Consider the following 23,414-nt stretch of genomic DNA (forward strand, 5'->3'; position numbering starts at 1 on the left):
GAATGCCTTGTTCTCTGCAGGTTTTTTTACTATATCAATAAATATTGAGTGTGTCAAAAGGCGGGTTTCAGTCATTCCCTTCGACTTGCCCGTCACCTGACTGTCCTTAACTGTTCCCGCAAGCGGTACATAATTATGATGACATGTAACAAACGTTATGTTAGGCTGTAACTCATGTCAAGTTTATTGGGCTTGCCTGCCCATATACAGTATATAGTGTATATAGGAGGCAGATGAGAGACCTAGAGTAGGTTGAGGTGTTGGGAGGTGAGCTTGTTTGCGTGTAAGACGCCTGACACAGCGAGTTTGAAGTGGCCAGCTTCATCATATGGTGCCCAGCCGGGCACCGCCAGCCTCACTTTAGCTATCCCCATCACACCACCAACACCTAACCTGTTTCTCCTGAAGACTTTCAACATGCAAGTTTAACTTGTATTTATTGTGTACACAGGTAGACTGTGTCCATTGCATCGTTTATCATTGTGACGACATAAAAATATGGCAAATCAAGTACTCTTTGTAAGTATTAAGATTAAACTTATTACATAGCTATGATTGTTATGTAAATATATATATATTGGATTAGACATATATGTGATTGCCTATGTATGACTTATGTGAAATACTAAAATGAATTGTATTCAACAGGTTTGACCAAATTATAGTGTTTGAGTCCAACGTCACAAGTTTCACTAAATCCTTTAACTGCCTGATTGGCGGTTATATTAACTAAGCAGCTTCATTTCTTATGATGCACTCTTATAACGTCCAATAACTAAAATTACTAAATTTGCGGCTAAATAAGTAAAATATCACTAAATTAATGGTATACAGCTAACCATGGCATTCCTTGTAAACTATAACTATGGTCATATTTCAACCACTCGTGTAAACTTATTTATCTACTGGTACTTAAAATTATATATGGATGCAAACCTGGACTTTTCCCCCTGCTATTAGAACTCCTGTCCTATCTACACTAAATAGAATGTGGTAGAGGTTTTTCATTAAATTTTTTTGTTTTCTGTTTGTATAAAGCATAATTAGGCAGCCCACGTTATTCACAGTGCTGTTTCATGTTAACAAATGTTGAGTGTTTCACTTGTGATGCCTCATCTCTCCTACAGACAGAACTTGTCAGTGTTTGAAATGTTTGGGAAAGATTTTATAAGTTACTATCCCAACGGTCCCTTGAGGAAGTGGGGTCAAAATTGCTTCAAGAAGGAAAGAAATTAAACAATATTTTTTATAGTTATATATTTTCAGTATATGAAAACTAACAGGACATATGTACAAAAAGGAAGGCAACATTCTATAGGCGGGATAGTCAGTTTACTTACGAGATGGTTGTACTGAAATACAAAACCGTTTTGCCATTGAACCGAGTTAAATCTAATAACTAATTGACAAAAAAATTAAAAATAAAAATTATATTTATATATACAGTATATCTTGATAAAATCACACAGGAAAAAGGGAAACAATGGAGCATCTTAGCTTTCGTCTTTATTCAAAACATCTTCAGAGGCAACTGAATTACAAGGACTGAGAGAGGCTTATGTAAACAGGGTGACCTTACAAAACATGAGGTATCTTTATGACCTACCTCATGTTTTGTAAGGTCACCCTGTGTACATAAGCCTCTCTCAGTCCATGTAATTCAGTTGCCTCTGAAGATGTCTTGAATAAAGACGAAAGCCAAGGTGCTCCATTGCTTCCCATTTCCCTGTGTGATTTTATCAAGATTTATCTTATCCACATTTCCATTATATATATATATATATATATATATATATATATATATATATATATATATATATATATATATATATATATATATATATATATATATATATATATATATATATATATATATATATGTATGTATGTATGTATGTATGTATGTATGTGTATATATATATATATATATATATATATATATATATATATATATATATATATATGTATATGTATGTATGTATGTATGTATGTATGTATATATATATATATATATATATATATACACACAGCTGCTCCCAGACTTACGACAGGGTTAGGGACCGACATCCAGGTCGTAAGTCGAAATGGTCGTAAGTCGGAAATCCTTAAATAACACAGAAAATGAAAAATGGGGGTGTTTTTCTTCTCAGCACCACAAAACACCCACTTTTAAGCTTTCCAGCCATTTTAAAGTGAATTACAGATGAAAATTTTGTCTGTGTACCGACTTTGGGACTCGAAAATACGTAATTTGACCAAATTTTGGTACGACTGAGGCAGGTCGTAAGTGCGGGTGGACATAAGTCGAGTAGGTTGTAAGTCAGGGAGGAGCTGTATATGCATGTATAAGGGTTGACAATCCTTTATCCAAAATCCTTGGGGCCAGATGTGTTCCAGATTTCGGAATTATTCGGATTTCAGAAGTTTTTTTTTTTTTTTACAGGAATCAGCCCATCCGGGCACAGGTCACCGACCCACATTGGGGACTGGGTGGTGAAAATGTAATAATAATAATAACTCATAGATATTGGTCGTGTTTCTCACTTTTGATCTTTTTTTCATTCTTGTATTTCTTCATTATTATTATTATTATTATTATTATTATTTTATTAATATATTATTATTTTATAATTATTACTGTTATCATTATTATTTTATTTTTGTGTATTTTCTATTATAAATTTTATTTACTATGAATTTTCATTATTATTACATTTTCACCCCACAGGCCCCAGTGTGGGTCGGTGACCTGTGCTCGGGGCTGATACCTTAAAAAAAAAAAAAAAAAAAGTAAAAAAAATTGCTCCACTGAAAAACATGTAAATAAAATAACCATGAAGATAAAAGTCTGAAAGTCAGTGAAAATTATTAAAACTGCCAGACTACAGAATCCTAGGTGAATGTCTAAAGGTTAGTTTTAATAGGGCTATAAGTACTGGAGAGACTTCTGGCTTAACCTATGACTGCCTGACAAGCTTCTTAATCTGTGGCTCATAGGTAGGTTGAAAATGCTGTTGGAGGCTTGATGCAATTGTGCTCTACAATAGGGGTATTAATGCTCTATCTTCTTGCTTACAATGTGGATTTTTCTTGGTGGGTTACACTTCACTGGTATAGAGTCTCACTTCTAAAAAAAAATTACTAATTTACTTGTTACTTCTATTGAAGCCCAATACACAGAAATTATTAACATACAAATAAATCAACAGCTTCTTAACGTGTAACTCAAATTAATATGGGAAGAGCAACCCACCTAAATTTAAAACATACAAAAGGCAAGGGACACTAGTTTGGTCATCTGCATATACAGAGGGCCACTAGTGGACTAGAAAAGCATACCGTAATACATGACGAAGGACAACAGTAATCCAATGTTTATAAAAATAAATAATAATTAGACAGATCAAATGGAAAATTAACCTTCACTTCAAATAAAAAACAATTTTTGAGAATCAAATAATAGTCCAATATTGTCAGAATCTTTCTACTTGTTAAAAAGAGACACATTTAAAAGATACAGTAATGAATCAAGCTTAAAATTCTGACAGTACATTTGTGACTAGAAGGCTTGGATCTCCCTTACGAGACCCCTTCTGCCGCTTATAGTACAACCAAAGTCAATGTGTGCTGTGACATCTTTCTTACCCTACAGTTATAACATTCCTTTATATTTTTCTAATTAATCTATCAACGATTATGACTGATATTCAAGTTATGAATGACAATAATTTCTCCATCATCAAACTTTTCTTAGTTATCATATGGAAAATAATATCAACTGTATGGTGAGGGAATGTACTCCTTGATCAGTCACAATCTTTGAACAAAATTATTTAACTACTGGGTGTGCAATTTTCAGATTTTGCCTGAAAATGATTTTGAACATATTTATGTTACCCAATTAGCTGCAGAAGGTGTCCAGGTAACAGAATCAAACAGCTATAAATTATTTGGCACGGGTTTGACCGGTAGACCAAGCATTTACTAAAAAGCTTGAGAAAAACCCAATCACTGAAAATACTATTTTCATAAACATATTTTGTTCTAGATTGTAAATACCACTTAGGTATTTAAACCCATTACACACTTGTGTCAAAACCGATGGTAGAAACCTGGACCTAAACTTCCCTATAATCTATCATTAGAAAATAACTAAATAAATATTAAGTATATCCTTTGATCCCTATATCCCAAGTTGACTAGTTACATAGTAACTAAAAAACAAAAAGTTTATTCAACCTAAATCACACACATATCTGCTCAATATAAACACCCCAGATTCCATTCAATTTGTAACTCCTCTACCCACACCATTATATACTAAGTATCATAACACTTGATAAACAATAACTGGTTCCAGTGCTGTTCCTGTAAGCAATGCAAGTAATTAAAAAAATATGATGTTTATCATATTTGTATACAGTATATAACTCACATTTTAACTATTTGACATTAATTATGAGCATTTACTGCAGCTTCTAAAAAATTTAATTTTTTTTGGTTTATCATCAATATACTGTACATGTACTGCAGGGAACAGCACCATGATAGATCAGCACCCAACTGGGAAGAGGAAATTGAAGATGACCTACAGTAGCCCCCCTTTACGACCAAATGATGTCCATCCTACTGTTCCAACATTTTGTTCAACTCCACTACCACGTGGTGGCGGTGCACTACCTAGAGAAGTAGGTCTTGGACGACCACTAACAGTTCCCAAGTCTGCACGCTGACCAGGTTTGAGCTGACTGAGACGATTATCAAGGTGACCTGACCCTGGATGTCCTGGAATCCCCATAAGAGCACCAGAGGGAAGTGTGGGGCGTCTCTCTCCAGGAGATGGAATTTTAGGAGTTGACATAATTGCACCAGCATCTGCAGAAGAGTAGGTAGTAGTAGTTGTGGTAGAGGATGTTGTGCTACTGATGGTTGAGGTCTTGGCACTGCTCATTATGAGATTGGAGAGGTGTAAGAGAGGTGAGGTTGCAGGACGTGACATCACAATTCCACCAACAGTTAGTGCTCTATCAGATGACCCAACAAAACGATCTACACCAATAGCCTGTACTTGCTCAACAAGATTTACACGTGGACCTGCTGGAGACTGAGGGGCTGAGGGATCATCCTTGTAGAAAGTGCGACGAAGAAGGCTGGCTCCATAGTGGAAGGTTTTGGTAAGGTCTTCCAGGCCTGAAAACATTTAAAATTTTAAAATCTTTTGCATGATAAACATAAACTATCATTGTCTAAGCAATTCTGAATTATTGCTAAAACTAAATCATTCATACTACAGGGATACCACTGCACAAAAAAAAAAAACTAACCTGGTAACTTGTAGCCCTCTGGTTCAGGTGATCCTGGTCTGGAATTTGTAGGACTATTGGCTGGTGTTGCTGTTGGTGAAAATCTACTTGTGATGTTCATTCCTCGTTCATTCAGAACTTTTGCTAATCCAGTGTTTGTGGAAAATGTGGCTGTAGACCCTCTTCGTGAAGGGGGACATGATGGAGCCCTCATAGGAGTGCTGGGTGTTGGGACAACACTAGTTGATGAAGTTGGCATTACACTGACTTGTGTCTGACGTAGACTGAAAAGTAAATACAGGCTAAATAGCAATGAATTTCATGCTTTTGGATTAGATGCTACTACTGCATAATTTATGAAAAAATAAAATGTAATATGCACTAACATGACTATTATTATAACAATACACTGTACAGTACAGTATTTGAAAACAGCAGCAGCCCATCTTACAATATCCACAAAAAATGTCTCAAGGGAACTGCTTGGCAGGTATAGAAGGTGGTGTTTTTGTTTTGGCTCAAGTGTTTTGATATTTTATTCATGACATATGCATGATTACAATCATCTTCCACCCCCCAAAAAAAAGACATCCATTTTCAAAATCCAGTTTTTGCCTTTCTTCTTATTCAATTACAGGTACATTTATATTTATATCCCTTGGAGTATAACATCCGTTCTTGAAAACTACTCAAGTGTTTTGGGGTTTATGAATCTGTTTCTGAATATTATTTTTTTTTTTTTACAGCTTTGAAATTTTACACATATTAAAATTTCCTTCTGTGCATTTGTATAGAATGTTTTCAGCATTCCCCCCTTTTTTTAAATTGGTGAATAAATGGCCAATATCCAAAAAAATAATGTGAAAAAGGTTATTTTGAGATAAATGCCCTTAATAAAAGTTTAAAAGTTGTCATTCCTCCTCAACCATGTCTGAGTTCACTATACATTTATATTATTTTTTCTTCTGGTTACTGGATCTATCTCATTATCTCTTCTAAGACCGTTTGCAGTGCAACATTTAAAATTTTCTCCCAGGGCCTCTTAACCCTTAGGCCCTGGGTGACGTTCCAGAAAGTTCGACCAGCGCGCCCCGGGTGACATTCCAGAACGTCCACCTTTTCCCTCCATTTTTTATTATTTTTTTTGAAAGGTTGATTTTTTCTAGATTTATCCCCACAAGGGGGAAGGGGGGGGAGGGGGTACTGCCAGCAGCACCCTAACCCAGGGTTTAGGGGTTAATTACCTTTCAACTGCTCACTCATGATGTCTGTAGAACAAACTTTGACAAAAGGCAACAAAGTGGTCAGGGGGGGGGGGTATCAGCTGAGTGCTACCTCCCTCTATCAATGTTTGGAGAGTACTGACTTACTCTCACCGAGGTATCTTCCACACTATCAATAAGTCAAAGTTTTCAATGAGTGTATTATGTTCTAAATTTTTACCTATTTTGAGTTATATTTTTAGAGATATTGACAGTTTTATCTATCATAGCAAAGGGGGGTATAGCTTTAAGCAAGTTTTCAATGTTGATGAAACAGGGCTATTTTGGAAGTGGATGTCATTGACAATATGCACCAGTAAAGAGAAGAAGGTTACACCAAGCTTCAAGGCAGCGAAAGACAGGCTTACTCTCCTTTTATGTGGCAATGCAGCAGGTGACTGTAAGCTCAAGCCTCTGGCAGGCTACCAATCCCTCAATCCTTGTGCATTAAAAGGAATGAGTAAGAATATGTTGCCTGTTCATTGGGTAGCCAATAAGAAGGCATGGGTAACTGCTCAGGTATTTGAGGACTGGTTTACCAAACATTTTGCTGATAAGTACAGTGAAGTTAATGCACACCCAATTACTGTAAAAACTTATTAGGAAATTAGGAAAAATCTAAATAAATTAATTTGTCTTCTGCTCATATGAGGGATAACAAATGTCTCAGGACTTCCACACTGCCTGAGTGTTTCTTGTAGAATTCACTTTTACCAGACTGTGACACCATCACTCATTCTTCAATCTTAATATATCTATAATTTATCCATTGCAATCAAGACCAGTTAGCTATATACAGTCACCTGCGCTTATACCTGGTACAGTGACTAGGGCATTTTGCATGATGTGACAGCTCTGTGGAATGCTTATCTAGCCTCCTTAGTCTGGCTACCATTGTGACATTTCTTAAGGCCATTCTAGGAGTTTTAATAACAGAAAACAAACACAGAGTTGGCACATCTCACAGAATGTGCCAGCCATTATACCAAGTGTTAGTGCAGGTGAATGTACATATTTTGAAGAAATAATAAAGTATGAGTTAAATTCCATGTACAAGTTCTGTATGGTATGTTAAGTCAGCTAACACCAAAATACAAACTCAAGTACCAATTGTCCCATGCCCAAGTCTGTCTTAGTCAGTCAGGAAGATCAGTTAAGTGTGGAATTATGGAAGTAGAAGTGAGTGTTAAGGCAACATGTATGAGGAGGGAAGTTAAAAAAGTTATGCAACAAAACACATACAGTATTTCTCTTTAAAGTTTCTTCTGATCACTGAAATTCAGTGAACCAAAAGATGCAAGGTTTCAGGAGGGTTATATTAAATAGAGAGAGTAGAAAGTACATGTGTACCCAAAAAGACACAGAAAGGAAAATCATTGTAAAGTAAAATATGAGTAAGTAATTAGTAAAAGTAGATATTAACCTTGGGGTGAGATTGGTCTGATCATCTGGATGTAGTATGGTTGAGTTGGTGTAGGTGAACACGCCCGAGGTAGACATGAACCTCTTGCCTGGATTCTCTTCTTCTACTTCATCCTCTTCCAGGTCAGACATTGAGTACACATCCAGATTCAACTGTTCAGCACCAGCACCACCCTAGTAAGTGGACACATGTGTAGTTAGATTTAAAACACTAAATATTTAGGTCAGCAGGGATTTTGGTAAGCATTACAAACAATTATACTAAAATTAATTTTTTACCAATTGCAATATTATGCTTCATCCACATTAATTTACTGAACTGATGTATGAATATTTAAATGAGATTATCTTATTTCTATCGCATATACAAAGCATTTATAAATGCTCTAACTGCAGGAACGTACACATGAACGCACACTTGGACATAAAATGGGTGTCAGGGTGTGTAGAAAGAGGTACTGTAAACCACATCCACAAAAAAATTTTGTTTTTTATATTATTGTTATATTTTCAGAAAAAAATAATAAACTACAGGTTGTACCTCTCTAGTCCGGCAACCTCGGGACCTGACCGGTGCCGGACCATGGAAATTGCCGGACCATGGAAATTCACCCTTTTCCTGGATAGATAGTGACTTGTGCTTATGCTTGGAAGCACTAGCACCACTTTCTCTGCATCATGGTCTCTTTGAAGACATATTGAAGGGTTAAATGTCGTATAGTAGCTTCTCAAATTTCGCAAGTTTTTAATTCTTAACGTATTTTATTGGAACACACAAAAATAAATAAATAAAAATTTTGACGGCGGAAACTTGAATTTCGACGGGTTTGAATGGCCCGCCAACGTGCAGATGACATGCATAATCGTGTTAACAGCGTCATTTCTCTTATGTACAAAAGATTCATTTTTGTTTATTACTGAATGTCTTTTTTATTGAATAAATGTTTATGTGTGCAAAATGAGCAATACAATTCATTAATAATATGTAGACTATTAAAACACACGAAGAAATGACACAGCATTGTTTTCGTTGATTACAAAACCAGTGACTGACTGGTTCTACGTATAAAACTGAAGAAAATAAGACCCTGGCTGTAGCTGTAGTAAAATTAATATGGTTGTTTTAAGTTATGTTATTTAATGTTAATAAATGGAACAATAGAAGTAGCTAACGATAATGATAAAGAAAAAAGAGAGATTGCGTATGTAAGTGCGCATGCGCACACGTGAAAACATGTCGTCATTACTTTACATAAGAATATGAAAGCAACACTTATTTACTGTTCATATATATTTTAATTAATGTTTCTGAATTTAAAACAAAAATTCTACCCACCAGTGGTGGTAAAGTTGAAAACATAAGGACAGCCAATGTTGTTGTGTGTGTTTTTACTCGGATGACGAAGTTGCCAAGCCATCAGGTTCAACTGTAGCTAAAGCTGTAGAACATAAGAACTTTTCGGAGTTTTGCTCGTTAACTTAGGGACCACTGTACAGTACTGTACTTGCCTTTAAAAGCACAATGATGAGCACAGCAGAGCCAGGCAACAAATACTGGCAACAAAGAAATAATTTGAGGGTTGAACTTCACAAAACAAAGTTTATGATTCAGGCTTGAGTCACATGATGCAGCAAGGGATACATACCAGTAAGTGTTAAAGTCACACACTTTTCAAAGAATCAAAGAGTAGTTGTACAGTTTTGAGGTGTAATATCCAATACAACTGAAGCTCATGTTTAACTAATTATTTCTATGGAACAAAACTACCTGACATTGCCATTATTGCATTTTTTTTCCTTTTTTTTATAAACACAAAATAGGTAACAAGGAATTGTGCACAAGGGAATCCCCTACTAATAATACCATCAAAATATGCATCCACGGAGTTTAAAAAAATGTGGTTTCCATGGTCTTCTATTAAGTTTCGAAGAAATCAAGCCAACAAAAATTAGCAAAGACAACAAGCACAAAATGCATAGATGACAAAAACTGAACAGTTCAAATGCATATATAAAAAATTTAAGAAATACATACCTTGATAGCAACCCCTTCTCTCTCTTCCAACAAGCCACCAAGATGAGGTGTTGCCAGACGAGACCATTGATGGAGGGTCAGAGATCCTTCAATTGGCTTCACTATTTGCAACTTTTGAGGTAATCTCCAGTCACTGGCATTGTTGCTGCCAAAGTTGCTCAAACCAGACTTGCCACTACCTGTATGGGTAGAAGTTACTTATATAACATATGACCTTTTATGTTACTGTACACACACACACACACATACACAAACATATAGGGTATATACTGCATACTGTATGTATTAATGAATATGGACACAGTCAGTACCTGTTTAATGTAATTCCATTTGCAGACACAGACAGATGCTGTATTCACTGCTCATTCCCCCTTTTTCCAAATGTCTTACACATCCACACTTTTCCTTGTCTCTTCTGTGCAAGACAATTTTCCTACAGTAAAACCCTTTTAATACAGACTCGTTTTATCCAGATTTCTGCTTTACCCGGACTAGCAAACCACTCTGGACTAACTTCGGTTAATCCAGATTGAGTCTGGATTAACATGAAATAGTCTGGCTCTACCCACGTGATGGCAAAAATAAATAAACACTTTTGATCACTTGAATCACTAACCTGCAGTATAGTATATATAATTCCTGTACCTACCAGACATACAGTGTTTCCCAAAAAGTTGGTGATATGGTTGATGGTGAATTTTTTTTCATGTTATAATTCTCTATTAAATCTTTTGCAGACACAGCTTTCTCATGATCTTTCAGAACTGCTAGCTTGTCCTTCAAACTAAACTCCTTTTTGGCCTTATTCTGACTTCCTTTTGAAGTTGTCTTGCCTTTAGAAGTTATGGTAAATAGTCCACAAGTCACAAATAGTCCACAGAGTTAAGATATGCACACACAGTACTGTAACAGTGCAACTGGCCTGTAAGCAAAGTGGCTGGGGCTGGAGTTTGTGTGCACCAGATGGCATTCCGTATTGCCATCCGGATTTTTCATCTGGATTTTTCAGTGTTAATCCAGAATTTTTTTGGATTAAATAAACCCTCTCCAGAAATTGATTTATCTGGAAATTAGCTTATTATGGACTGGATTTCCCCAATTAATCTGGAGGGTTTTACTGTATTGTATACTTGCTCAATGTTCTAAGTGTATTGCTCAAACTTCACCATTCTGTCATAATTGGTGGCAAGTTGGGGAAGTGTTTTCTTTTTGGTGGATATCTGTAACATGGGTTTATATGGGAAATTAATGTCCACTTACCATATAAAGTTTTCAGGAATGTATCATTTGTATTAACCAGGCACTAACTGTATTTAAGGTAGTACAGTAAGTTGATTGAGCATTGTCAACCATGATAGTTCTAGTGGGAGACTTGTAATCAAAATTAAGATCTGAGACAACTTCAACTTCCATTAAAGAAAAAAAATAAGTTTAGTTAGAAAGGTAGAAAAAGTGGAAGGGAAGATTTATGATTTTATTTTCAGTTGATGAAGACTTCATAAATGAAAATGTAATGAACCTCAAAGTTGTTAATATGGTATACTAACATTCATATTCAAAAATGAAAATATCCTCTTACCTGTTGACATGATGGAATCAGGAGTACGGCATCCATAAGGTAAGAACTGTGATGGTGTTCCTGAACGATTCCCAGGACCAAGCCGACGCAGGCAAGAGTCTAGATCTGGTGTCCCTGGCCACCCAGGTACACCTAAATGGCTTCCTCTGTTCCAAATAAATATTTCCACTTCAATAATGTGTAAAGTCTACATCCAATTATAACTAGGGGAGGGGGGAATACAATTACTTTTAATTTACTGTATAAAACTATTATGAAGGAAATATTCTACAGTAACATGTATCAAAATAACATATAATTTTTCAGAGCACCATAAAACACAGTTAAATTTAATTATTCTTAATACGTAACAACACATCTCACAATGTATACCCCATGCAATCTTTTATGGACACTTTGGTTTTAAATTCTATTTCTCAACACTCATTTATCAGTGATATAGAAGTTTGCTCATGAACCAATAACCAAAGATATCTGCATGAGAGAGAGAGAGAGAGAGAGAAAGGGAGAGAAAACGAATATGGATGCCAAAAGACAGCATGGTGTCCATACAGAGGAAAAAGATTCAAAAGCACATTCTATACAGTATTAATGTTGTGCAAAGAAATACTAACGGGTAGTTATCCTCTGAATCTGTGTGCATAGAAGCATCAGAATCTGCACCAGAATCCAAAGATGGATGTCCTGATCCCCCAGAATAGACAGATGAGCCTTGGGAACCCATATAAGACATAGCATAGGTGCCCCCACTGGATGCCATATGTGTAGGAGTTGCCATATGTGATGGGGTGTGCAGATGGCGGGTAGGCGTGGAGTGCAGTGATCCTCCATATCCCAAGGAACTGAGAGAACCCTGTGATCCTGAGCCAACGTATTTGCCTGTCAGACGCACGGTGTCAAATGTGCGACGCATACTGCTGCTGGAGAGAGACAGTGCAAATTAACTTAAAGCAAGCATGACTGTAGGAAATTAAATGAAATAAAATAAAGCTTTAAATGCAACACACAAGACTTGACTCAACACATAATGCCAGATATGTTCATCGTGTTATTTGTCTAATCAAATCCCTGGTTCTTACTATCAAGCACAGTGGCCTCTTAAAGATAGCATTACTCAGATTATCACCATTTTCACATATAATAATAACTAGTTTCACATTCAACACCTTGCAATACAATCAGCCTATCTTATCCTACAACCTTTTATTGCTAATCAACTTTTCACATTTCCTCTTCATTAAAGTCCCTTTATCATCCCAGGGCATGTCAATTGGGTGTCTATAACTTTTTACTCCACTTTTCACAATGATGTGAAGTTAAGAACATTGTGTGTATGTAATCAAAAGTACTGTATATTATGAAAATTAAGCAATTCATTCATATCTGGAAAAAATAGTATCAGTGACGTAAAGATTAAGTTAATACTGTACATAAAACCTACGCTGATTTTTCCAATCCTACCTGACATATCTACAGTATATGTCCACTTGGCTTTCCCAATCCATGTACCACACTCACATAGCCCATCATTACTAGTCTCTTGCTCTCCACTATTGGCTACATAAATACTTTAAACATCTTGTTTGATATTTTTCTGAGAATTTGAAGGGTGATCAAATATATAATTTTCTTCACATGTGTCACCCACTAAAATGTTTATTTTATATCTAAAAACTCATACACTGCCTGATATACATTTATTCTACAAGCTGACTCGGCCATTACAAAATGATGCAAACGACAATGACTTAAGATCATGTGGAGAGAAAGCGGGTTGCCTCAGCCCAACCAGTAAACACTAGCAAAGGAAAGAAAAAGGAAGCATCATAATAAGTCAATAAAGGCACAATCAGGAGAACCAGTAAAAGGTAGATAGTAGAAAACAGCATTTACTGAACACTTTGTGTGTGTGTGTGTGTGTGTGTGTATAATAGTCAACATGCTCGCTTTGCAAGCGAATGGACCAGGGTTCAATCCTCAGGAAGGGTGAAACTATGAGCAAGTTTCTTTATGCCATTTGCCTCTGCCTACCCAGCAGTAATAGGGAACCTGGATGTTAATCGACTTGCGGATCGTGTTCTGGGGTAATGGTTAGCCACTGCAGTTGGTGAGTTGTCCAGTCTTCTCAGACTACTCCTTGACACTAGGTTATGCAACTCGTTTACTTAGGGTGTGGTTGTTGTGTTGGTGACAGGTTCTACACCTTAAACAAATTCACGTCTAGGTTGCCCTAGGGTCAGCCATCCTTGTTACATGAGGGGCAACCATATATTATTACTGTATTATTATTATTATTATGAATTGTTATACAGTAGGTATACTGTACTATATTGTATACCCAGTATATACTAATTTTCATAAACTTTGAAAACCATTTTTTCACTTCCATAATTACATGGGTTTTTTTTATAAACTTGCAGTTAACTGCTTTGAATGTCTTTTATATTTCTTTTCATATCAAACAAGTCTGAAATAGTTTTCTGTTACCTGTCGAGCTTGAATATCTCATACTAGAGAATATGTAAACGAGTCATTTCAATTCATTTGAAAGGTCAAGAGTTATCCTCAAAAATTACAACCTAGCAAGTATTCTAACACCTTCTGACCTCTCAATGCCTGGCAAAACACAGTAATTGTTCACCACTTCAGCCTTCGTACAGGAAACACCTCATCCAATTAACATCACGTATACTGAGTTGTAAATTCTTCTTTTCAAAACCCATTAATCAGTCCTTCACATTTATAAAATAGTACTGTACTTTAATTTAAATATTTGTTCTTTTGGTCATTTTCACTCTTTCCTGTTGATCTTATTGCAAAAATTCTTAGTTTTAATAAACCTATGTCCAGGACTTCTGAACATTTTGCTTTGTTTGAAGGTGGCAGGGGAGGAGAGCTGGGGGTAGAATATGGGGAGAGGTTGTAATAAATGACCCGAGAGATAAGAACCTGAAGAGAATAGTTGCAACAGACTGTGTACCTTGGAGGGCTGCCAGCATGTAACCATGAATAACCCATGCAAGTGCAAAAAATGGCCATAAAACAGTGATAATGAAACATCTCAAATTTTAAATGCTCTACATGCACCCCTAACAATATTCCTTTTTTCCTTTCAATAAGTTTCAACTCCATTTAGGATTTGTGAAATTTGTATTTCAAGAGATACTAGTCATTTTTCTTTCTTATACAATCTCTCTAATCATATTATCTATACAGTCTATGCTTATTGCATATAAGAAAGAATGGTACATACAGTAGTTTTTTTATATAAAGAAAATCAGACATAATCTTAAGCTTTTACCACATCTCTAGCTGTGCACCTAGACTTTTTGAGCACTGGCAAAAACTCATTGTGACAAAGCCTGGATAATGAAAGCTTCATCCATTCATTACTGCAATTTTGTGTACTGTGTATGAATTCAAGTAGAGTGTGTTCTTAAAAAATACTTCACAGAGCATAAAATAAAAATAGAATAAGTAAGAGTGTACTGTACAGTACTGTACTGTATGCAGTGAGTGAAAAATGAGTACAATACCATACAACATTATTAATAATGCAATTATTTTACCACACATACAGTACGTACTGCACTAATTCATTAATCTAATTAAAAAATAAATCAAATTACAAATATTTACTGTAAAACACATATGCAATATTTTGAGTAAACACATGACATTTCACTGAAATGTGATACAATGTTTTTCAAATTCATTTCAGCCATAAGTACAGTAATACCCCGCTTTACGCGGTTTCACTTTCCGCAATTTCGCATTTACGCGGTACCTCGCCAGAACCAGACTTTCACTTTACGCGGTGCATCTACTCACATACGCGGGAAGCGGCTCGGGCAGGATGCACACAAGGTCGCCCAGTCATCAAAACATTACCGAGTTCTTCACCCGCCATTTTCATGGAAGGTGACTCACCTTCCAAGGAACAGTAAAATGCTTCTCCTCCACCCCCACTTCCTTCTCCTCCTCCACCTCCCACTTCAAATTCACATCAGCATCATCATCCAGGAGCCTTCTACATACGCACATCAAAGTAAGTGTACTTTACTGCATTTTCTTTTTACTTAAGGTAATTTTTAGTGAGTTGGAACCAATTAACCAAAAACCCATTGAAATAATGGTTACGGTTATTGAAATTTTCGGTTAACGAACAACCTTCTGGAACGAATTGTGTTCGTTAACCGAGGGACCACTGTAATATGAAAGTTGAAGTGGATCTCAGGTTGGTCCCATGCCACTAAACCCTTAATTCCCATTGAATCAATAGTTACTACAACACGTTTTTAATATAATGCGGTGTTTTTCAGGAATGCAACTACCGCATGAGTTATAGGAGAACTGATTGTACTTGTATTTTTAAGGTGCTGACAGGTACACACAACATATTCTTCACCTTTGGCAGGCCAGAGGAGGTAAACAAGTATGAAAGCATCAGAAAACTATAGTGATGTACATATGTGAAGTAAGCACTGTTTATTTGTTAATACAGTACAGTATTAATGTAACAGTCTATTTATACTAGTACTGTAGTAAAGCTTATAAAGCATCCTGAGTTACAAAAATCATGTAAGAGTAGTGCACATAATGCCAGTGTTAGGCAGCAAATGTACTGTTTAAATGTGTCTTTAAATTAAAACCCCAATCTTCTGCCTAAATACTGTATCATGCCTACAATTACAAAATAAGAACAACTTTTTTTCAGTTTACAGTAAACAGCGATCAGCATTCTCTCCTTGCAACCAGTCACTTGTGTATCAATAAATCATTCTGCAGTTTTCAGACTACTAAGCTTACAAATTGTGTCAGAACATGAAAAACATATAAAAAAAGCAGTGGTGTTACTAAAATCCAGAATAAGAGAGAAAATACTTTACAGCCAAGCATACTGAAGACTTTCCTCCACCATTACACAACACTGTACTGTACTGACAATAATTACTGCCTATATGGATCATAAATTTATTTTATGTGACATAATAATTGTATGCTAGATTTTAGGAACACAATGAAACTCTGGGTGCAAGCAGTGAGTTTTTCCTTGGGGTAACTGGTACCTGTATTGGTACAGGGCTGACTGGCTTAAGCCACACATCGGCAGAGTTCCATGCTTGCTGTTGAAGTACAGATGTAGCTGTCACCAATAATTGTATATCCCTTGGTGAATTCAGTAATTTTTCATAAATGTAATAACAGCTTAATATTACCTAAACCTTTTTCTTCACACTGAATTTCAAGAATGATAAAATGCTATTCTGATAAAAAGAAATTACAGGTTAGTATGCAAAACTTCATACACTACATTACTACCCATAAGTGAATACAAAATGCACAAGATCTACACGTACATGAATAAGACAGCCATCTGACTTGCTTATAAGAAAAATTTGGGGGTAGAGAATTCAGGTGGCTCTTCAAATTTTCCCCATTATATTTAAAAAAAAAAAATTTATGTTAAATATGTGCTACATCTAGAAGGCATACTCTTATACAATAATATATATATTATTATATATGTTATGTTTTCCAGAGACAGGAGCTTTATAAATCAATACATTATTTTAAATTATTTCAAAGCTGTATGGTGTCCACAGTCAAAGATAATGGTTAAGTTAATAAAGAAGGAGGTGGTACCTGTACAAGGTGGAGATTTATATAGAAGAAGGAAGATGGCCCATGATACTCTAATACAATGAAAAAAAATGTGTCTGATAAACCTTAAGAAAATCTCGATGATTGTGAATTAACTGATCAATCCTGTTGCTATTTTAATATTGGCCAATATATGCCTTCAAGCAACCTGCATACTCACATGCACTACTACTCACCATACAATCAAATAAACAGAAGTTAAAAGTACAAATACTGAAAGTGTTAAACCAACTGCATACAATGATGTTAAAAATATTGTTTACTAAAATGCAGATGAAAAGGTATAAAGGGAGAACTTGTAAAGTATGAACACACCTGGGTCCCTTCCCTGTCTCATCACCCATGGAATTAAGAGAGTGGAGTTCACTGGCAATGGAGTCATTTCCACCAGAGTTGAAAGGAGAACTAAAGAGGCTGCTGCCGAGATGGTGACCACGACTCCCTGGCACATTCTGTGAAATAACAAGACAACTGCACTAACTGCTGCTAGAGTTATAGGATTTTGTGTTATTATTCATCTCATCCTATGTAAGCTTCTTAAGTGATGGTAGCACTGTTATAATTATTACTTCAATTCTTCAAGCACTTTTTTGGCCTAATATATTTAGAAAAACACAGTGAAAACACATGGATGACTACAATAATAGTACCACAATATAAGAGGCAAAAGGTGTTAAAAATCATCATATTTTTCATGATAGTATTCCTTTATGACAAACAGATCCTCACCTTCCTTTGCACCCGTCTAAGTTGATCTTGTGTATCGTGTAATAAGTCGAGCACTTCTGCATATTTTTCTTTTAGTTCAGCCAACTCCATTGTTAACTCCTGCTGGCAATCTCGTGCCACTCCCACCATGTTGGCCAATTCATCATTTTCAACCATCAGCCGTTTGCTACGGGACTGTAGGTCAACCACTTGAGCGAGGAGGTGTGTGATTTCTTCTTGTTGTCGGAGAGAATCCTCCACTTTCCTTGCGAGTTCTTCGCTAAGTTGACCGACTTGTAAATTTGCATCACCTATTGATGTACAGATGTCTATTAGTACCAGTAAAGATTTTTAAGGTTTATTGTTGTATTTTTGTAATGAATTGCCTTCAACTGTTATTCATAAATTACAGTACTGTACTGTACTGTACTGTACTGTACTGTACTGTATTTGAGAAAAACACACAAGAGCAAACAAGTTAATGTGATGTTCTAAGTGAACATAAAGTTTTGGTACTAGAGAAGAATGATACAATGAAGGCTACCAAAGATAACGAGAGAGAGAGAGAGAGTGCATGCCCAGTATTTGCCAACAGTGCGTGACAGAGAAGTGACCGATCGCCTGGGCGGCTAGCGAGCCAACCTTTTGGTAAAGAGGATAAATGAAAAGGAAAAGTAATCCGAGACATGACTGATCGCCCAAGCGGCTAACGAGCCGATCAGTGGCAAAGAGGATAAAACTAAATAAGCAGGAATAACCAACTTTAAAACAGCATCCCTCTACAACACAGAATACCCTGAATGTGAAGCTTAAACCTTTACAAAACTGCAAACACTGTAGCTCCAAATTAGGTGGATTTTTTCATTTTACACAAAGAGTCACAAAAGCACAATACTGTACTGTACAGTATATTGTAGGTGTGTGTGTGCCTCCCACTACTGTACTGCCTACAGCAGTTTGAATCACAACCACTATTGTTGTGATATAAACTACTGTAGGCAGTACAGTAGTGGGAGGCACACACATATACAATATACTGTACTGTACAAGGCCACCAATTCTTGAATCTACACCTAATCCTACAGCAACTTCATCAATTTTAATAAATTCCATATACTGTACTGCGTGTCACAAATATCTAAATACAGGTGCTCCTCTGCTTAAGAACGTTCAACTTACAAACTTTCAGAGATACAAACATCAACACTGAGGGGGGTTACCTGCCAGAACAGGTGTTTAATGTGGATGAGACTGGATTATTTTGAAGAAAATTCCAGATAGAACAAACATTACCTAAGAGGAGAAGAGTGAGCCAGGTTTTTAGGCTGTATTAAAGGGCATAGCTGTACTAAATATCCATAATCTTTTCGTTTTTTACAATATGTTTGGTATCTACAAGAGTAAAGTTGGACTTACAAACAAGCCTCAGGAACGTGACTCGTTCGTAAGTAGAGGAATACAGTACCTGTATGCAGTATCCATATCCATGACTGCTGTATTTTTATCATACAAAAACTATTGTAATAAAAGCTATGTAAGGTGCAGACTAAAAATAGCAAAACTAACATTCATATTAGTTTCATACGTATTTAGAAAAATCACTAAGTTACTTTTCCAATTTGGGATATAATGGTGTATTCCAAATTATTAGAGCTTTCAATATAGAACCAGATTTTTAAGCCACCATTATTGTCTGAATTAGAAGGAATTCAGAATTTGGGAATGTGAAATTCTACAGGGATTACAGATTCGCATATTTTTATTTCGTGGTCCTCTATTACTTGCAGATGACACCCTGGATGCACCCAAAAATGTCTGCAGGTAGTTTTAAAGTTGCCGGCAGGGACAGGGAGCCATTCGTTCTAGAGACAATAATTTCCTTTACCTGTATTGTATATATGAGTGTGTGTGTAAACACATACAAATAAATAATACAGTACTGTACTGTAATGGGAAAATCCTCTCACAAATAATCAGAAACAAATGTAATATTAAAAATGTTGAGTTTACCCTCAAGTCTACTCTAACAAAGCACGTACCGGTAGTAGTCTTGAGGGTAGACTCAACATTTTTAATACTATATTTGTTTGATTATTTGTGAGAGGATTTTCCCATTATTATTTATATACAGCACAGGTAAAAGAAATAATTGTCCTTCGGGGAATATACATATACATTTCTTTGTACACAAGTAAAAATGTACCCCCCCCCCCCCAGTCAGCAAATGTTATTTGCAGATTTGGTGATTCACGGGCATTTAGAGAACCTAACCCCCACGAATTTGAAGGGCATGCTGTACTGTACACTACAGTACAAGGAAAGGGACAAATAAATTTGAAGGATTACTTACAATAGTTTATGCTAATTTTTTTTTACATTAAGTACAGTTGTGTACAGTACTTCATCATATCAGTGAGGAAAACTTACTAAGCTGTTTGATGACATCTGTGACCAGCTCTTTTTCTTTGTCTTCACACTCCAGGGTGTCAGTGGCCAGCTGGGAGGCCTCTTGGCGTAAGGTTCTGTTTTCATCTTCCAAGTTCCTCACTCGGTGTTGTAGGATGTCAACATTAATTACCCGCAGGCCTGTTGGAGTTGCTGTGGAAAAGGATGTATCACATACTGTACTCGTCTCTGTAACTCTGTTCTAAATTCTTTAAAACTTATGGAGAAAAAAGAAATATTATATGCAAACAATTCTTGTCTGAATTTCAAAGCTTTAAAATCTTAAAGGACAATTATAGTACCTGTACAGTACAGGTATTTACAAAGATTGGTGATGGACTGCAGAATTTAGAACAGCATACAGTATCTATTTAAAACTATAAAAGGAACATTAGTGAATTTAATTTATTAAATCAAACATTAATGAACAAATCTGTAAAAATAATTGCTATAAATATTTTTAACATGTTTTGCTTCCCATATACACAACATAGAGAATACAAAACAAAGAAGTTGATGCCCATAAATAATGTACGGTAACTTACTTTCACAACTACTGGTGTCGTCTACATCATTGGTGTAAATCTGCAGTAAGTCTGTTTTCATCTGCAGGTCATGCTTGAGTTGTGTAATTTTGTCACTGGCTGCGGACACTTCTGCATCAAGTATGGCATTGCGCTCCTCTAAGACCTTGTTGCGGTTCAAGAGTTGCTGGCCGATCTTGGCAGCAAGTTCAAGGTCTTTCTCTTTCTGCAAGGCCATAGTGCTTTGAAATATTACAGTAACAATGAAATTAAAAATACTATACAGTACTGTACCTGTAAAAGTAAAGTACTGTACAGTACTAAACACCCAATGAAAATATTGAAGACAAAAACATATTGTTTACAAAATGCACCATTTGCTGTGTGTGTGTGTGTGTGTGTGTTAATAGTACAGTATAACCGATTGATGAAGCAAATGATTCGCCAAGGCTTTCAACAGCATACCACATGATGCCAATGCTTTTGACAGCGTACCCCATGAAAGGCTGAAAATTAAACTGGAAGGGTACAGGATATGGGGAAAATTCCTAGTGTGGTGATTAATGGCATGAAATTACCATGTGTACCCGTCACAATCGGGGTACCACTGGGCAGTGTATTGGGCCCGCTGTTGTTTGTTTGCTTTATACAGTAAATGACATGCCTAACGCTGTATGTTCCTCTATACAAATGTTTGCGGGTGACATTAAGTTATTTCGGGAAATTAAGAACCAAGCAGACTGTGAAGAGCTGCAGAAGGATATCTGTGAGCTTCAAGAATGGTCAAAGAAATGGCTGCTCAGATTCAATGTAACGAGTGTGAGAGGCTGAACCTGGGACATACCAACAGTTAAGAGGCGTATCATATATCCCAACACGATGAAGAAACTGCATTAATTGAGACTGAATGTGAAAAGGACCTAGGAGGGTATGATAACAACAAGCTGAAGTTCTTGGGCCATTGCGAGAAGAAGGTGAATTGGGCAACTACATTATTAGGTCTTCAAGAGTGAGGTGCCCCGTCTGGAGTACTGTCACCCTGTCTGGTCCCCAAGATATGCTAGGGACTGTCAGTTGATTGAAAATGTCCAAAGGACCTGAAATTGCCTAGCTTAAACTACAGACGGGCGAGGGGGACCTAATTGAGGTGTATAAACATCTGAAAGGGCACTACTCAGTAGAGTGCCCGTACCTGGAGCTGCCGGACGCTGGTCCCACAAGGGGTCACAGCTAAAGGTTGAAGGAGCCACAAGCCCAGAAAACTGTGAAAGGTAATGTTTTCGGAGTGAGAGTTGTGAACTCTTGGAACAATCTACCAGAAAGTGGTGTCATGGCACCGAGTGTGAGCTCTTTCAAGACCAGACTTGACCAACACTGGAGCGGGTTCAGGTACATTCAGGAGCCGGTGCATGCCCAGTACTTGCCAACAGTGTGTAACAGAGACGTGACCGATCGCCCAAGAGGCTAACGAGCCGATCAGTGGTGAAGAGGATAAAAGTAAAGTAAAAAAAAAAAGTTTGTGTGTGTGTGTGCAATACACCAGTTGCCAGCGTCAATACCCTTGATATCTAGGTCAAGTTAATTTCTTAAATTTCGCTACCCAAGTACAGTACAGTATACCTCATCCGCCACAGCCTATATATCTTTGGTCTAAGCTTAACCTCTTATTTATTGGCAGTTAAAACATATTATGAATGACTGACATGAGCATCTGAATGTCGACTATCAGTGATTTATACCTGAAGTTTAACAAGAGAACATTTCTCAACAAGATGGGTCACTTACCTCTTGGAGAAGGCGGGTCACGGCATCAATATCATTGTAAGTCTTGGTCATCTGGCTTACACGGTTCCCGCATAACACTGTAACAAAAGAAACATAGTGGTTATTATTATTGGACCCTCACTGGAATATATCCTCATTCTCCCTACAGTTTAAGTAAGTGTCCAGGGTTTGAGACTACCAAAGCCTTTTCCTATATCCCTCCTCTTATTCAGATATGACTAAGCAGATTATTCTTTAATTGACCCTCTGCATCCCCACCAAAATAAATTTACTGTTTTTTATGACACTGTCCAAAGTTCATGAGGAGTAGACTAATTTCCTTCACGACATCCAACCCACAAAAGCCAGCATACTCGTACTCTACTTCATATAAAATCCCTCAACCCATGGTAAAGTACATTTCCTTTTTTCGCAACACTTCTCCAGCCAATGGAAAGTAGAATACTTATTTCATGACACTTCCGGTCCATGGAGAGTACACTGAAGTTATTCTGACACTTCCAGTCCCCTCTACTATACCAAAAAGAGATAATTACTATTTGTCATGACGTTCCCCCAACCCATGACAGAGTATTACTGAAGGTTTTCCACACTGACATTCTATTATTATAAAGACAACACTACAATGTTAATATTGCAAATGACCTCAAACTACTGTAACAGAAACAATTATCTTACCTGTTCTTC

At 36.5% G+C, this 23,414-nt stretch overlaps 1 protein-coding gene across 3 annotated transcripts in view; it reads right to left on the reverse strand.

Annotated features, from left to right (window-relative positions):
- Positions 1 to 4,200: 4,200 nt before the first annotated feature.
- LOC121854959 (trafficking kinesin-binding protein milt-like) overlaps positions 4,201 to 23,414 on the reverse strand; it is a 104,811-nt gene continuing 85,597 nt past the window's right edge. For 2 of the 3 annotated variants that reach the window (XM_042349777.1, XM_042349774.1), the window contains exons 2-12: positions 22,728 to 22,804; positions 20,964 to 21,168; positions 20,401 to 20,571; positions 17,995 to 18,284; positions 17,581 to 17,717; positions 12,216 to 12,521; positions 11,602 to 11,747; positions 10,023 to 10,201; positions 7,989 to 8,161; positions 5,325 to 5,587; positions 4,201 to 5,190 (exon numbers count right to left, since the gene is read on the reverse strand). In XM_042349777.1, the coding sequence (XP_042205711.1) occupies positions 4,589 to 5,190; positions 5,325 to 5,587; positions 7,989 to 8,161; positions 10,023 to 10,201; positions 11,602 to 11,747; positions 12,216 to 12,521; positions 17,581 to 17,717; positions 17,995 to 18,284; positions 20,401 to 20,571; positions 20,964 to 21,168; positions 22,728 to 22,804 (2,549 nt within the window). In that variant the 3' untranslated portion in view covers positions 4,201 to 4,588. The remainder of the gene's footprint in view (positions 5,191 to 5,324; positions 5,588 to 7,988; positions 8,162 to 10,022; positions 10,202 to 11,601; positions 11,748 to 12,215; positions 12,522 to 17,580; positions 17,718 to 17,994; positions 18,285 to 20,400; positions 20,572 to 20,963; positions 21,169 to 22,727; positions 22,805 to 23,414) is intronic. The other variant, XM_042349776.1, reaches the window with a different exon arrangement.

Source organism: Homarus americanus, unplaced genomic scaffold, assembly GCF_018991925.1.
Source record: "Homarus americanus isolate GMGI-L3 unplaced genomic scaffold, GMGI_Hamer_2.0 scaffold23110, whole genome shotgun sequence".
In the NCBI taxonomy this organism is placed as follows: Eukaryota; Metazoa; Arthropoda; class Malacostraca; order Decapoda; family Nephropidae; genus Homarus; species Homarus americanus.